At 35.9% G+C, this 14,361-nt stretch overlaps 3 protein-coding genes across 8 annotated transcripts in view; 1 reads left to right on the top strand and 2 right to left on the bottom strand.

Annotated features, from left to right (window-relative positions):
• LOC123706345 (long-chain-fatty-acid--CoA ligase 4) overlaps window positions 1–14,361 on the bottom strand; it is a 562,712-nt gene that overhangs the window by 520,944 nt on the left and 27,407 nt on the right. The gene's annotated exons all lie outside the window — the stretch shown is intronic.
• LOC123706354 (TBC1 domain family member 20) lies at window positions 181–8,149 on the bottom strand. The gene is made up of 8 exons (XM_045655596.1): window positions 7,875–8,149; window positions 7,577–7,705; window positions 7,310–7,416; window positions 6,877–7,014; window positions 3,731–3,933; window positions 3,173–3,389; window positions 1,974–2,083; window positions 181–1,213 (listed from the first exon to the last, which is right to left on the bottom strand). Exons 1-8 carry the CDS (start codon window positions 8,023–8,025, stop codon window positions 1,021–1,023), a joined length of 1,248 nt encoding a protein of 415 aa, XP_045511552.1. The 5' UTR covers window positions 8,026–8,149; the 3' UTR covers window positions 181–1,020.
• Window positions 10,236–11,069, top strand: LOC123706361. The gene has a single exon (XM_045655605.1). The coding sequence runs from the start codon at window positions 10,270–10,272 to the stop codon at window positions 10,990–10,992; it is 723 nt and encodes a 240-aa protein (XP_045511561.1). The 5' UTR covers window positions 10,236–10,269; the 3' UTR covers window positions 10,993–11,069.

Below are 14,361 nucleotides of genomic sequence, written 5' to 3' on the forward strand. Positions count from 1 at the left end.
TGGATAAGAAGGTTGCGGAAGAATTCTAACAAATACCCGCGGCCCCCTCATTAAAGCGGCTCGACGGAACACAGTGGGGTTTTAGTCGGTAAGAATCCGACATAACCCACGGCTCCTTCCCCGGGGGCCGTGGGTATCTTTGGAAGATTTCCCCACTATAAAAAAAAAAGGTTGGATAGGGTAGAAAAAGGTAAAAGGTAATAGCATTCTATTAAGGAGGTTTTATCGTTGAAATTTTTTTTAGATTACGGTATAAAGAAACTAAATTAAGTGAATAGTTGTAACACAGGTTTAGACGAAGCAAGAATTTTGGGAAGGGATAATAGATCAAAATCAATAAATATGATATTAAGATAATAGGTACGGTTAGTCTATAAATCAGTAGAAATCATTACAACAATTCATTTAGAAAAAGAAAACGTTCAAGTTCATCATTAGAGTTCACACCACGTAAATATATCAACAGCGTTACCATAGCAACAAAATAAACTGAGCTTTTCATTGTAGATGGAGAGCGTGGAGGGGGGAGTTCGAGCAAATGCGTTACCATAGCAACCGCACAGTCAGGACACGTGCTCAAAACTGTATTCGTATCAGGGCGCGAGAGCGCCGTAGGTAGTTCGAACAATTGCGTTACCATAGCAACCAGACGCGAGACGTTCCATTTGTTTATACCGGTTACCATGGCAACCAGACACGAGACGTTCCATTTGTTTATACCGGTCACCATGGCAACCAGACGGGACGCGCTGTACGCTTACACCGCGAACAGAACAAACTGATAGGCGTGGCTCTACCTCCACAACTCCGGCCGGTAATACACGTACACGGCGAGTAGAGCAGCTGTTAGAGCGAGTAGGGTGCGTCTGGGGGCGGCTCGGCGGAGGGCTGCGGGGATGTAGCGGGAGTTCAATAACCTACGTTGCCATAGCAACCGCGTTACCATGGTAACCAACCAGACGGGACGCGCTGTACGTTTAGTGTTTACATAGTGAACAGGACAAACTGATAGGCGTGGCGCTACCTCCACAACTCCGGCCGGTAATACACGTACACGGCTAATAGAGCGGCGGTTAGAGCGAGCAGGGTGCGTCTGGGGGCCGCTCGGCGGAGGGCTGCGGGGATGTAGCGGGCGAGGGGGGAGGGGCGCGCGGGGACGCGGGCAGCACGCCGCCGGCGCATGCGCTCCTCGTCCAACTTGCGCTGCTCCTCTCTGCGAACCATTATTGCATTTATGTATACATGTTTATTGTTAATTATGCACAGGAATAAATAACAATAAAAAATGTGTGCGTGTACTAGTGTACACACGTAAGAAGTGAAACTTCTTTACAACCTTATTTTTCAAAAACAAATTTACTATATGCAACTTTACAGAATTACGTCAATCATGCGTGGTAGGGATAAGAACGTTACGGAAAAATGTTACACTAAATTTTTTTCCAAACCCGATAAAGAAGTTTCACTTCAATAAAAAATGGAATGGAATGGTCAGGAATGAAACTGAAAAGATTCAAAGATACCAAAATCGTCGCATAACGTGACGGTGTTACCATGACGCGACCCTGAAATTTTATTCTCAATCCACCTATTATGAAGTTTCACTTCAGTAATACAGAGACACAATACATAAATAAACTGAGGTATAAGCGGCATACGCGTAAAGAAACTTTCCATTTTATGTCAGCTAATTAGGCGGGTTGCGTTCAATCAGTTACATTGCTAACTCTCAACTTAGAATTTTAAGAATGAAATAACATTTTTTTTTTTCAATTTTGATTGAAGCAAATCAATTTTTGAAAAGCTTTGAATGCAGTTCTATTTCTTTTTAAAAATAAAGGAATGTTTCCTTTCAACAAAATTTGCTATCTCCAGTAATTAAGTACTTTCCCTCCAGGGCCCATCGAAAATTTCCACACTTTATAGTTTATTACAATAAATTATATAAGAAAAAGAAATTATAATCTACTCACTCTCGCCTCTCGAGCGCAGCGACTTCCCCCTCGAGGTCGGTCGGATCGTTCTCGTCGTACAGCTTCTTGGCGACCACCAGGATGTCTTCGAACGGCAAGTCATCGGGTAGCTGGGAGTTATGCAAAATATATAAATTAAATGTTATAGCATTATAAATTGTTTCTTAAAGATAACGAACAGTTTCTCACATTTACTAAAGTCACAGGTAAGTAACCCGACAGAGCAGACATAGTTCCTTATAGTGGTATTTGCTATAGTCAATTGTGCAGTAGTAAATTCACTGAGAAATTTAGCAGGGCGTCGATAGTCACTTACCCGGAAGAAGAGCAACCAGTGCGATTGGTAGAACTGATAGAGCGGCCGGTAGGGCTGGTAGAGCGGCCGGTAGAGCTGGTAAAATGGCTAGTAGAACTGATAGAGCGGCCGGTAGGGCTGGTAGAGCAGCCGGTAGAGACGGTAGAGTTAGTAGAGCGGCCGGTAGAGCTAGTATAGCTGGTAAAATGGCCAGTAGAGCTAGTAGAGCAGCCGGTAGGGACGGTAGAGTTAGTAGAGCAGCCGGTAGAGCTAGTAGAACTGGTAAAATATCCGGTAGAGCTATTAGAGCTGGTAAAATATCCGGTAGAGTTAGTAGAGACCGCTAGAGCTAGTAGAGCTGGTAAAATATCCGGTAGAGCTAGTAGAGAGGCCGGTAGAGCTAGTAGAGCTGGTAAAATATAAGATAGAGTTAGTAGAGAATATCCGGTAGAGTTAGTAGAGAGGCCGGTAGAGCTAGTAGACAGGCCGGTAGAGCTGGTAAAATATAGGGTAGAGTTAGTAGAGAGGCCGGTAGAGTTAGTAGAGCTGGTAAAATATCCGGTAGAGCTAGTAGAGAGGCCGGTAGAGCTAGTAGAGCTGGTAAAATATAAGATAGAGTTAGTAGAGAATATCCGGTAGAGTTAGTAGAGAGGCCGGTAGAGCTGGTAAAATATAGGGTAGAGTTAGTAGAGAGGCCGGTAGAGTTAGTAGAGCTGGTAAAATATCCGGTAGAGCTAGTAGAGAGGCCGGTAGAGCTAGTAGAGCTGGTAAAATATCCGGTAGAGTTAGTAGAGACCGCTAGAGCTAGTAGAGCTGGTAAAATATCCGGTAGAGCTAGTAGACAGGCCGGTAGAGCTAGTAGAGAGGCCGGTAGAGACGGTAGAGCTGGTAGAGCGGCACTCACCCGGGAGAGCAGGCAGTGCATCATGGCCATGTCGGCGTCGCAGGCGAGCACGTGCGGCGCGCGGTGCAGCACGAGCGCGGCGGTCACGTACACGGGGAACAGCGGCGCGGCGCACAGGAAGTAGTCGTACAGCCGCACCACGTCGCTGTACCGGTTCAGGCTGTGCCCGAACCACGTCAGGTACCAGGGCAGCGCGAACATCGTGCCCACGCCCGATCTGGTCATGTAATATGCATTGTAATGATGCCAAATCGTCAAGTTTAAGTGCAAGTCACAATGGACCGCAAATTTACAATTACAATGGACATTTAATCTTCGTAAGCAACAGGTAATTTCTAAAATGAAAGCTAGGTAATTTTGATGAATCCAATTATAAAGCAATATATTACTTCTCAAACAATTTTTTGAAAATAACCATGAAAAATTGGTGTAACTCAAAAATCTATCCCGGCACAATAATCAATAAACATCACTTCTTTCGAGAAATCAAAATAAAATAATAATCATAAGAGAGATAGTAGTGAAACAGTTTATCAAATAATAAAAGCAACAACTCACTTCTCCAAACACTCAGCCAACCGATCGTCTGCTCTCCTCACAACAGGCAGCATGTAGTTCAGTAAATGCTGTGTTGGTTGCATGGTAGCTTGCATGAACGGGGCCAGCGGGGCCTTAGGGCCGTACGACAGACGACATAGTAACGGGAACGACGCTTTGTCCCCACAGACGAGTAGCAACGTGATTGCTACGTCGTGGTAACCCTGAGATGTTTCAACTTAGCGATTAAGAAAAATGTTTAAACTGTGCAATTTTCAAATAATAATATGAAAAAAATAGTTTGAGAGTTACAAATTATTCCTATTAAAGTAAATAATGATTCTTTCTCTGAAACTTTTGATAAGAATGAACCATTTTTATTTGCTTACACTTTCTATAATTTAAGAAAATAGTACAATTTATCTATTATTTAAAAGATAGAATAAAATTTATCATATTTGTTGCATAAATAACTTCTTGAGTTATTTGCATGTAAGTCAAATGACAATTCATAAAATAACAAACAAAATAACATTGCTATCTAAAAAGTATATGCCTCTCTACTATCTAATTCATAAAATACCACAATGAAAAACCGCATGCATTATTTTTACCATTAAAACCTTATCTAGATAAAAACTAGTGCACCCTGTGAGTGCACATAAACCTATATTTTGAAGTCGTAAAAAGCGCATGAACAATAGCATTGTTATGACAATTCATATTTCTGATTGTGGGACAGAATGTTTATAAATATAATTTGATATAAGTTTGATACATTGGTTTTTTTTATATTATCCACAATAAGTAGGTAAACTTGATATTTATAATTTTAGTTTATTGATAATAAATTAGAGATGCGCCGAACAGTGGTTTCACCGAATAACCGAATAACGAATACTATTCGGTTAGAACCTTACCGAACCGAATATTCGGCCGAATTATTCGGTTCAATGTTTTGACGTGTTTTGATGCGTAAACCGGTTCTAACGGGTCGCAAGTAGCTGCCGGCTCGGTGGCGAGCGAGCCTTACCTCACCGCCCGCCACCCGCGTATATCGCCCGCGCACTCCGTGCCGTCTCAGTTGTGTTGAAACTTCGCACAAAATATTAAAATTTTTAAATTGTTTAAAAATTTTATGTTATTACTTTAAGTTAGTGTTTGCAATATGAGCGGACGTAATGTCATTTTCTATTGGGACTAAAAGCATTGTCTTCTGACTTCAGGACTTAAAGTATTATAAATATTAAATACTGAGTAAGTTCTAATAATAAACATGATTAAATTATGTTGATGTAAATTTACAAAATAAACGTTGGTTTGAAATGTAATGATCGTTTTATTTTATACAGGGTGTAATCGTTAAGTGTGCACAGGCGATTATTCCATAACTATTACAGATATCAAAAAACTTTTAACTCATATTGAAAGTACTATACCTAATGAGTAAAATGACAATAATAACTTTTTAAAAATAAAACGAGAAATATCCAAAAATGTTACATGAAACGCTCCCATACATTTAGTATGAAATATGACTATTTCAAACATTTAATATGAAAGGTTTTGCTTTGTTATTTGATTTTGTGCTATAATTATTTCGCAAATTTTAATGAAAGTTCATTTAGAGACTGTAAATAGAGCTCGATGTGGAATACAATGGTATTCCAAATCGAGGATGTCGTCTCGAACATTGTATGGGAGCGTTTCATGTAACATTTTTGGATATTTCTCGTTTTATTTTTAAAAAAATATTGTCATTTTACTCATTAGGTATAGTACTTTCAATATCAGTTTAAGGTTATTTGATATCTGTTATAGTTACGGAATAATCGCCTGTGCACACTTAACAATTACACCCTGTATACCTTAGGTTCAAACATTCTTCATAGGATTTCTTTGACTTGTGTATAGTATGACATAAATCATTCATAATATGAAGTTATTTATTTAGTTCTATATCCAAGAAAGTAGAAATACTCATACCGAATATATTCGGAACCTAAACCGAATAATTCGGCCGAATACGAATAGTGAAAAAGATGCCGAATATGCCGAATACCGAATATGTATTCGGTATTCGGCGCATCCCTAATAATAATCATCTAAAAAAAATTTTTTATACCCTCATAGGAGGCCCATGTCCCAGCAGTGGGAACGTATAATATGGGCTGATGATGATGATGATGATGAATCATCTAAAAGTTGTAATTTTTTGGTCAAAGTGTTTGTACAAATGTGAATAAGAAGTTTATGTAGAGATTTTCAAATATAAACCACATCCAAATTGTTTCATTAAATTGGGAACTATAATCCCACAAATAAAAATGCTCAGTCATGTTAACTGATAGTGGGGTTAAAATTTCGACTTGTCGCAAAAATGGACAAAGTGAAGGTTTTAATTATTATTTTTATTTAATTTAACACTCCATATTATGATATTTATATAATTCATGTATGTACATAAATAAACCTGGTAATTGTTCTAAAATCATGGTATGATTGAGCAAAATGGCAATCATTTTTATGTCCTAACACAAATACATTTTTCAATATAGCTATTCCCCTATACTTCATTTGCTGCATTATTTAAATGAGGATCTTGAATCTATACTAATATTATAAAGCTGAAGAGTTTGTTTGTTTGTTTGAACGCGCTAATCTCGGGAACCTATGGTCTGATTTGAAAAATTCTTTCGGCACAGAATACATAATAGTAGCTAAACGCAACAGAACGGACACTCTCCGCCTCCCGGCAAAATTAACAATCAGCCTAAAAATGGTCCGTATTTTTCTGCAAGGATGATACGCAACGAAGATTGACAACATTAATCAAATTGACTTAAAGTAATTTTATTATTTTGGATTTGTGATTATCGTTTTTCGTAGAAAATGGTTAGATATTGTGCTGTTTACGGATGTATTTCATCAGAAAAACGCGAGTTTTTTTTTACGCTAGTCACAAATGTGCCAACCACAGTGCCAACCATAAAGCGTTAACACACACATTTGCAGTCTCTACAGTGTGACTGTCAAAATGATAATTTTGTATAGTGTCCGGGGTGTGCTTTCGGTGTTAGATAGCCCATTTATCGACGAATATATCATCACGCTAAGACCAACAGGAGTGGAGCAATGCGGGTGAAACCGCGGGGAACAGCTAGTACCTGATAATACTTCAAATGTGGGTATTTGATGATCACTCGCAGTATGAGCACAGTGAGCTGGTCCTGCAGCGCCACTCTCTGCTCATAGGGAATGCCCGGCGGAAACCTTTTCAGTGACCTATTCACATCTAGTACTACCTGTAAAGGAAAATATAGTCATGTTATATAAATTGTATCAAGCAGTCAGTAAAAACACAAAAATATTTCCTAACCCATTGAGCCCCAAACGGCCCGATCGGTCCCAGACACAATAGATTTTCTATTGTGTCTGTGGTTCCGGGGCCTGAGTTATTAAAAAAGGGTAACTAGTTACTGAAACTTTTAAAGAATTATATTTAATCTTAAAATATTGTGAACCAAATTTTATTTAATTTTTTAATAAAAAAATGTTTGCAAAGGAGATACTATAGAAAAAATAAGATAAATAATATACCTGATTATATTCAGGATGTGTAGAGAGCTCGTCCAATGACGGTGGTTCTGTCATTTCATCCTGAGTCACGCCAACCAGTAGTGGCCATATCTTTCTTCTGTATTCATCTTAAACAAAGAAAATTACACTTTAATGCAAGGCACAATAGTATAAAAATTAATAGTATTAAATCATACTTTATAACATGTATGTGTGATAATATCAATTGATATAATAAATGAGAATGTTTATACCACTCAAGATTACAGACGTGAAAATATAACTCACCACATATCAAGCCTCCTTTACTTCTAGCAAAACATTGCCACTGATCCACATTAACAACATCCGGATTATCGAGACATTTCTCTATTTCTTTCCTCTTCTCTGTTATGAACGGGTCCTCGAATTCAAAATCTGAAAATATGTAAATTAGATGAAATCATAGCTTTCACTTTTCAAATATTATTACGCAAACCAAAAAACATCGTTATGATATTTCTCCAGAGCCGCGAATGTTCCAAAGGAAATGTAATGTATATTATAAGGAAATTGATCATATGCTGACAAATATTGTTTACAATACCTTGATCGAAGTTTAACTCGGAAGGCGTAGCTATGTCATCAATATTTCGGGTATGGTTTATCTCGCTTGGCAATTTCTCCAAGAAGGGGGAACAGTCACCGTTAATGTTACATTTATCTCCGCTATCTGCATCGGCATTATTGGGATCCATTGTGGAAAAATGCAATTAATCGAGCGAAAACATTACACCTGCCTTTCTCGTATGAATTCGATGACAGTTTGTGACGTTTGAAATTTGACAATATGTCTGTCATGAAAAATATCTTTCAAATGTCAGATAAACGTCATTCAACATTTTTAATTTTATAGGTGATAACTGATAACCATAACCAACTTCAGTAATTTTTGATATTTATAATACTATAATGGAATAAGTAAAATTGTCCGATGGATAAGTTATGTTATATGTAAGCAAAACATGGGAGTTGGGGCCATAATAAATAATACTGATTTAAATAGCTCCATTAAAGTAATAATATGCTCACCTCGTGCCATATGAGTTGTGACCAAGAAGCTTATATCCTCTAAGGGCGTATTCAGAAAGAAAGCTTGAAACTTATAAGCGCTTATAAGCGCTTATCGGCACTTGTCAGCGCTGGTAACCCGCGTAGGAAAATATATGAACATGACAAGCGCCGATAAGCGCTTATAAGTTTCAAGCTTTCTTTCTGAATACGCCCTAATACACTGGAGATTGCACTATGACCATTAACTTGAAACAAGAAACTATGACATTCAATGACGTCAGTCATGTTTTTGTCTCTTTCTGTCGAGTGACCACGCTGGTTTGTAAATTCAGGATTTTTCAAAATAGAAAAAACTAAAAATCATGGTCTATAAATAATAACGACATATATTTTTATCAGTATTTATATTATAATATTATGGTCATACTTTATAGGTAGGTACATACAATTTTAATTGGTATAGAATGATAGTTATTTAAATAATTTTTGGCTACAAAGCTTGGATATGAACCGATATATAGCATTAACATCCTTTGTAAATAGAGGAAAGTTGTGTTTTGCATCAGATGCTGTTTACCAAATTGTTAGCTACTCAGATATCTTCTTTTTAAACGCGTTGCTTCGACGGGTCAATTTCAAGCCAGAATCATCAAAGAAAAACTGTTTATAGCAGCCTTGCACAAATTTCAGCTAACTTTACAAAGTTTATTTTTAAAAAGGTATTTTTTTTCTGGGTCGTAATCCTCAGTAACCTTGATGGGCACATATATTTCTTTTTATTTTACTTTTTGGAAAGCTGAAATACGTAAAACAAAAAAATATGAGGTAAGTTAAAAAAGTATAAATTTCAATGTAAAAACGAACAATCTTATAACTACATGTGAGTGCAATACCGATGTCATGTGTTGTTTCATTACTAGTAACAATCTTTAAAATGGTGTTCTAAATTTTCATCATAATATTGTTATTACAATATATTCTCTTCGCTATCCATAAAAACTCGTCATCATGGTTACCTTACTTGTTAAATCTGTTTATTGAAAACTTGTTGAAAAATGATAAAGTATTAGGGAAATAACAAATTTAACATGACTGCGTACTAAAATGATGCTAAATTAGACAATTTTTGCCATTGAAATGATTCTAAACAGGTAAATGCAGGAGTATTGAGGAATATTGTAAATAACGTAAATATACACTTGCCTGTGAAATTCTATGCCAGAATTTGGTGTCCAAACACTTCTGCAATTTTGCACAATACCTACAATGCATTCTTTATATTCGGAAAATATTCATTAAATAAGCAACAATATTAACTTAAATATTCGAAGCGACGCAATTTTTTTGACACACATGCCATATTGACAAAGTGAGAGTTGCTACAATTTTATTATGGTGACTACCCATAATCAGGGAGTATCGCTTTTTAATAATTGGTTCAGATACTTAGTTTATTTAGCATAAATAATAATTGTCTCATCTAACAATGCTTCTGAATGACGTTGTTGGCAATTTATCAACAAACTCATGTACAAAAAATAACCTTTTGCACAGAATATTACAGCATACATAGTAGCCTTGGGAAAACTTCGTATTAACAGTGGCAATACCAAGTTAGGTGTGAAAGTGATAAAAAACATGAACTGGGCAATATTTTCTTGTTACACGTCAATGTTCATACCGAAATCTCCAGTGTATTAGATATAAGCTTCTTAAAATTATGAAATGTCGGTATCAAATTCGTCATAAAATGTAGGTAAGTGGTAAAATCACTGTAAAATTGTATAGCACCAAGAAGCTTATATATAGGTAGGTAAGCTTCTTGTATAGCACTAAACTTAAACGTCAGTCCTTCGTCAGTCAAACAAACCAACTAGATAAATTAGTTAAAAAAAGCACAAAACTATGAACTTTTGTAAAAATTTAAAATGGATTTGAACGTTATTTCGGATGATACTAAAGTAAGAAAAATTGAAGATATTATAGAACTCCAGAAAGCGTCTGGGAAAATAAATGCACGACAGGTTCTTTTCCAAATTCCAAATGACTCGGAAGGTGTTTCAGATAACTTGACGAGAAGTTTAGATAACGGTCTGTCGAAAATCAAATCAGAACTTCGCAAACATGCTAAAAAAAGCCAAAGAAAAATTAGTGCTTGCCGAACGTTATTGCCAGATGCGGTATCTTGGCCAAGTGACTCAGATATAACAGTGTTAAGAATGAAATTATGTCTCAACAATAATTTGAAAGATAACGTGACAATTCCTGGAGATGGTCTCCATCAACCTAACAGTTCGTCAATGATTAATCTGGCAACACTAATGTTGCAATCGCCACAACCTTCAAAGCATAGCATTTTCGAAGAAATGTTATTTCCTTTGTCTTCTTGGGAAGGCTCTGAATTGGAAACGAAGATTGAAACCAAGGAGAAATCCCCAAAATACTCGCACAACAAAGCAGTACTTCATGCTGCTTGTAGTCAATATAACAATAAAGCTTTTTCAAAGGCGAGTGATTGTACCGATCTCGACGCAAAATCTAAAGTAGCGAGATTTTTTCGTCTTTACTTTTGCCCTTGTTGTTCTTGTCTGTACAATATGGAGAAAATGCGAGAGGAGCCATCCGCGTATTTCACAAACAAAAAATTGTAAAAATGTTTTTGAATATCAGATACTTTATGTTAAACAAAAACGCCTGTGAATAAACATTGGCAATTTCCATACTTTCATAACGTAGTTTTAATCGTTCCTTAGCAACGTAATTACAATTACTGTATGTATTATCCGTTGTTAATTATCATAATATCAAATTAGTTCTTGTGTAATATTATAACACATTACGAGGATATATTAATATCTATAACAAAAAGTACTTATCCTGTAATTCATAACATAATAATTTTAGCTTTACTAGTGGTCCGCCCCGGCTTCGCCCGTGGTATCTAAATGTTAAAACTATCCTATCTCTCAAGTTGGATCGAACTGCACATGGTGTGCGAATTTTATTATAATCGGTTAAGTGGTTTAGGAGACTATTGAGGACAAACATTGTGACACGAGATTTATATATATTAAGATTTTTAAACTTCATCACAATGTCTACAATTAGTAAACGTTGCCGCCTTAGTGCGTATTACGGAGTGCGGCCCTATGGGCTCTGTCCTTCCAAGTCATTTTTAAGTATTTATATTTCATAATGGTATTTACCAGACTCATCCATTGAATTTTTTTCATTAAAAATTGCCTTAGGTGTATTACCGACACAATTTTTAAATTAATACGTCAACCAAAAATATTTCAACAAATGTCTTACATATCTTCAGTACAATCTCTTAAATGAACCAGTTTCATGAAATGTACTTTCCTTTTTTTTAGAGTTCCGTACTCAAAGGGTAAAACGGGACCCTATTACTAAACCTCCGCTGTCTGTCTGTCTCCAGGGTGTATCTCATAAACCGTGATAACTAGAAAGCTGAAATTTTCACAAATGATGTATTTCCGTTGCCGCTATAACAACAAAGACTAAAAATAAATAAAATATGAAGTCCCCACTCCCCATTCAATAAACTTTTATAGATACGGAACCCTTCGTGTGCGAGTCCTACTCGCACTTGGCCGATTTTTATGGTGCATAATAAAAACTGAGTAATATTTTGATATAAGTATGTACATATGCAGTATGCACCTAACAAAGGCACAACCCTTAAAGTATACTGAAAAAAAATATACATTGTATTTAAAATTGACCTGAAATCAAAATGATTTGTATCTAAGTATAGGTAGGTAATCGCCGGCCGCCGCTGTAAATATTTTTCAACAAAACAGATTAATTACACAACAATTACAGCATTTAAATTACGTGATTAATACATACTATAGGTTCAAGTGGTGCCAAAATGTTATCTTCAAAACTAAACAGGAAATATGTAATTTAATTGTGAAATTACGGATACTAGAAACTCAGGTTTCGCTCCTCAATCATAGATTTTAAGTGCTTCCTATATGTTTTTTTATAGAACGTGTATTTGAATAAGCTTTGATTTTGGAACGTAACTAATCACTGCAAATAATGCGATTTTTTTTAAACTTTAAAAACTTTCACCCCAAAACGTATTGTATTCAAATATGAGGGCTGCGCTACCTATTTTAATAGGTACAAGCTGTGCTGCGCGGTTTTACCCTCAGTGCTCCGTTCCTGTTGGTCTTAGCGATATAAAGCCTATAGCCTTCCTCGATAAATGGGCTATCTAACACCGAAAGTATTTTTCAAATCGGACCAGTAGTTCCCGAGAATAGCGCGTTCAAACAAACAAACTCTTCAGCTCTATAATAGGTATTAGTAGGTATAGATTGCAGCTTCTTTGTTAGGTACGTGCTTTTAGCATGAGGCATGTTAATTGCATTCTTTTTGACGACATAACTAATCTAAACTATATAAAGTGAAAACAATTGTTTTTTGTATGTATGGTCGTAATATTTTCATACTAAAAATACTGGACTCATTTAAGAATTGTTTCACTAGCAGAAAGCTTCGTCTCCGCAACACAGACTATTTTATCTCGCTATTACGCTGTGTATCAGCTAGTTAGTATAGTATTTTATTATTTGTGGTATTAACTGAACTTCGTTGTAGCTTCACTTTTGTTTTACAAAAGGTGACTAGAATAATGTAAGCTTCTCTAGGGGGCAGGAAGCACGTGCCCACAGAACATAATACATACTCAGGGGAGCACGTGCCGTGGCAGCGGGTCACTAGGGGCGGGCCTTGCGTAATTGTTACCGATTTTTAATTTTCTAACGTCAACGAACTTTAGGAACATCACAGAGTAAACATGTCCCTATTAATCAGTTATATACGATGTTGATAAGGTAAAAATTGAAGGTATTATTATTTTAGATGCTATAACGTACGTATTCAAATACACGTGTAACAAAATTTTGGTCCAGATAAATTTTGAGATATAAAATATATATATACATAAATCATCCAGCCCCCGGAATCTGACACAATAGAAAATCTATTGTGTCGTGGTCAGATCGGGCCGCTCGGGGCTCAATGGGATAAGAACACAAAATGACCCTAATCAATTATAGATTTAAATATTAACCTATAACTAAAAATTATTTTATGATCATGTAGCCATTAGCCAAAAGGTCGTTTTTTTTTTCGAAATTCTTGAGTATCCTGGTACCTACGCATAGTACCTAAACGTATCATAGAATTTTATAAATGTTTATAACTTGTCTGATTATTTCATGGTTTTCATGCATTTGTTTTTCATGTTTAAACGAAATTTATTTTAGGTAACTATCCGTGTCGTAAGTTTTTAATTAAAAGATAAGTTACCATTATTTTGGCACTCTTAAAATACAACAACTTCAAGTTTGCATCTGATTTATCAAGCAATATTCGAAAACACAATTTTTATCTCCTCTCAAAATTATATTAAAAAATTAGGCAAGCGTCAAGTGGTTTTGCGCCCTTATCTGTTTTGTTTTTTTTTTTTTTGTCAGATTTCCATATTTTATTCATAAAATATTGAATACTTTTGAACCCAATATCGTGTAAATCTTAAAGGTATAATGTAATGGAATCAGATAATTTACATGGTATTCGATTTGGGTGTCCACCTTTTTAGAGGTGACCTATCAAAGTTATTGAACTCTATAAAGAAACTCATATTCTTATTTTTTAACTAAGTATATAACTTATACACACGCATTCTTTCAATGCCAGTTAAAACACTCACATGAGTTAAAATAAAATCATTTAATAATTCATAATAAATGACCCAGTTACTACCAATCAACAAGACACAGGAGCCGGATTTGTTCCATTACATTATTATTAATAATAGATTTGCAAATTATAACTCAGTTGATATTATGTGACCCATTGATTAATAGTTTGACACAGTTAAATTAACTTTCAATATAAATCGATTGAAATTTGAAAGCAGTCACAAACTAACCGAACAACACCCGATCTTCACACTTCAATGACATCCGAGATCGATTAAT

This window comes from Colias croceus, chromosome 3 (genome assembly GCF_905220415.1).
Source record: "Colias croceus chromosome 3, ilColCroc2.1".
Classification (NCBI taxonomy): Eukaryota; Metazoa; Arthropoda; class Insecta; order Lepidoptera; family Pieridae; genus Colias; species Colias croceus.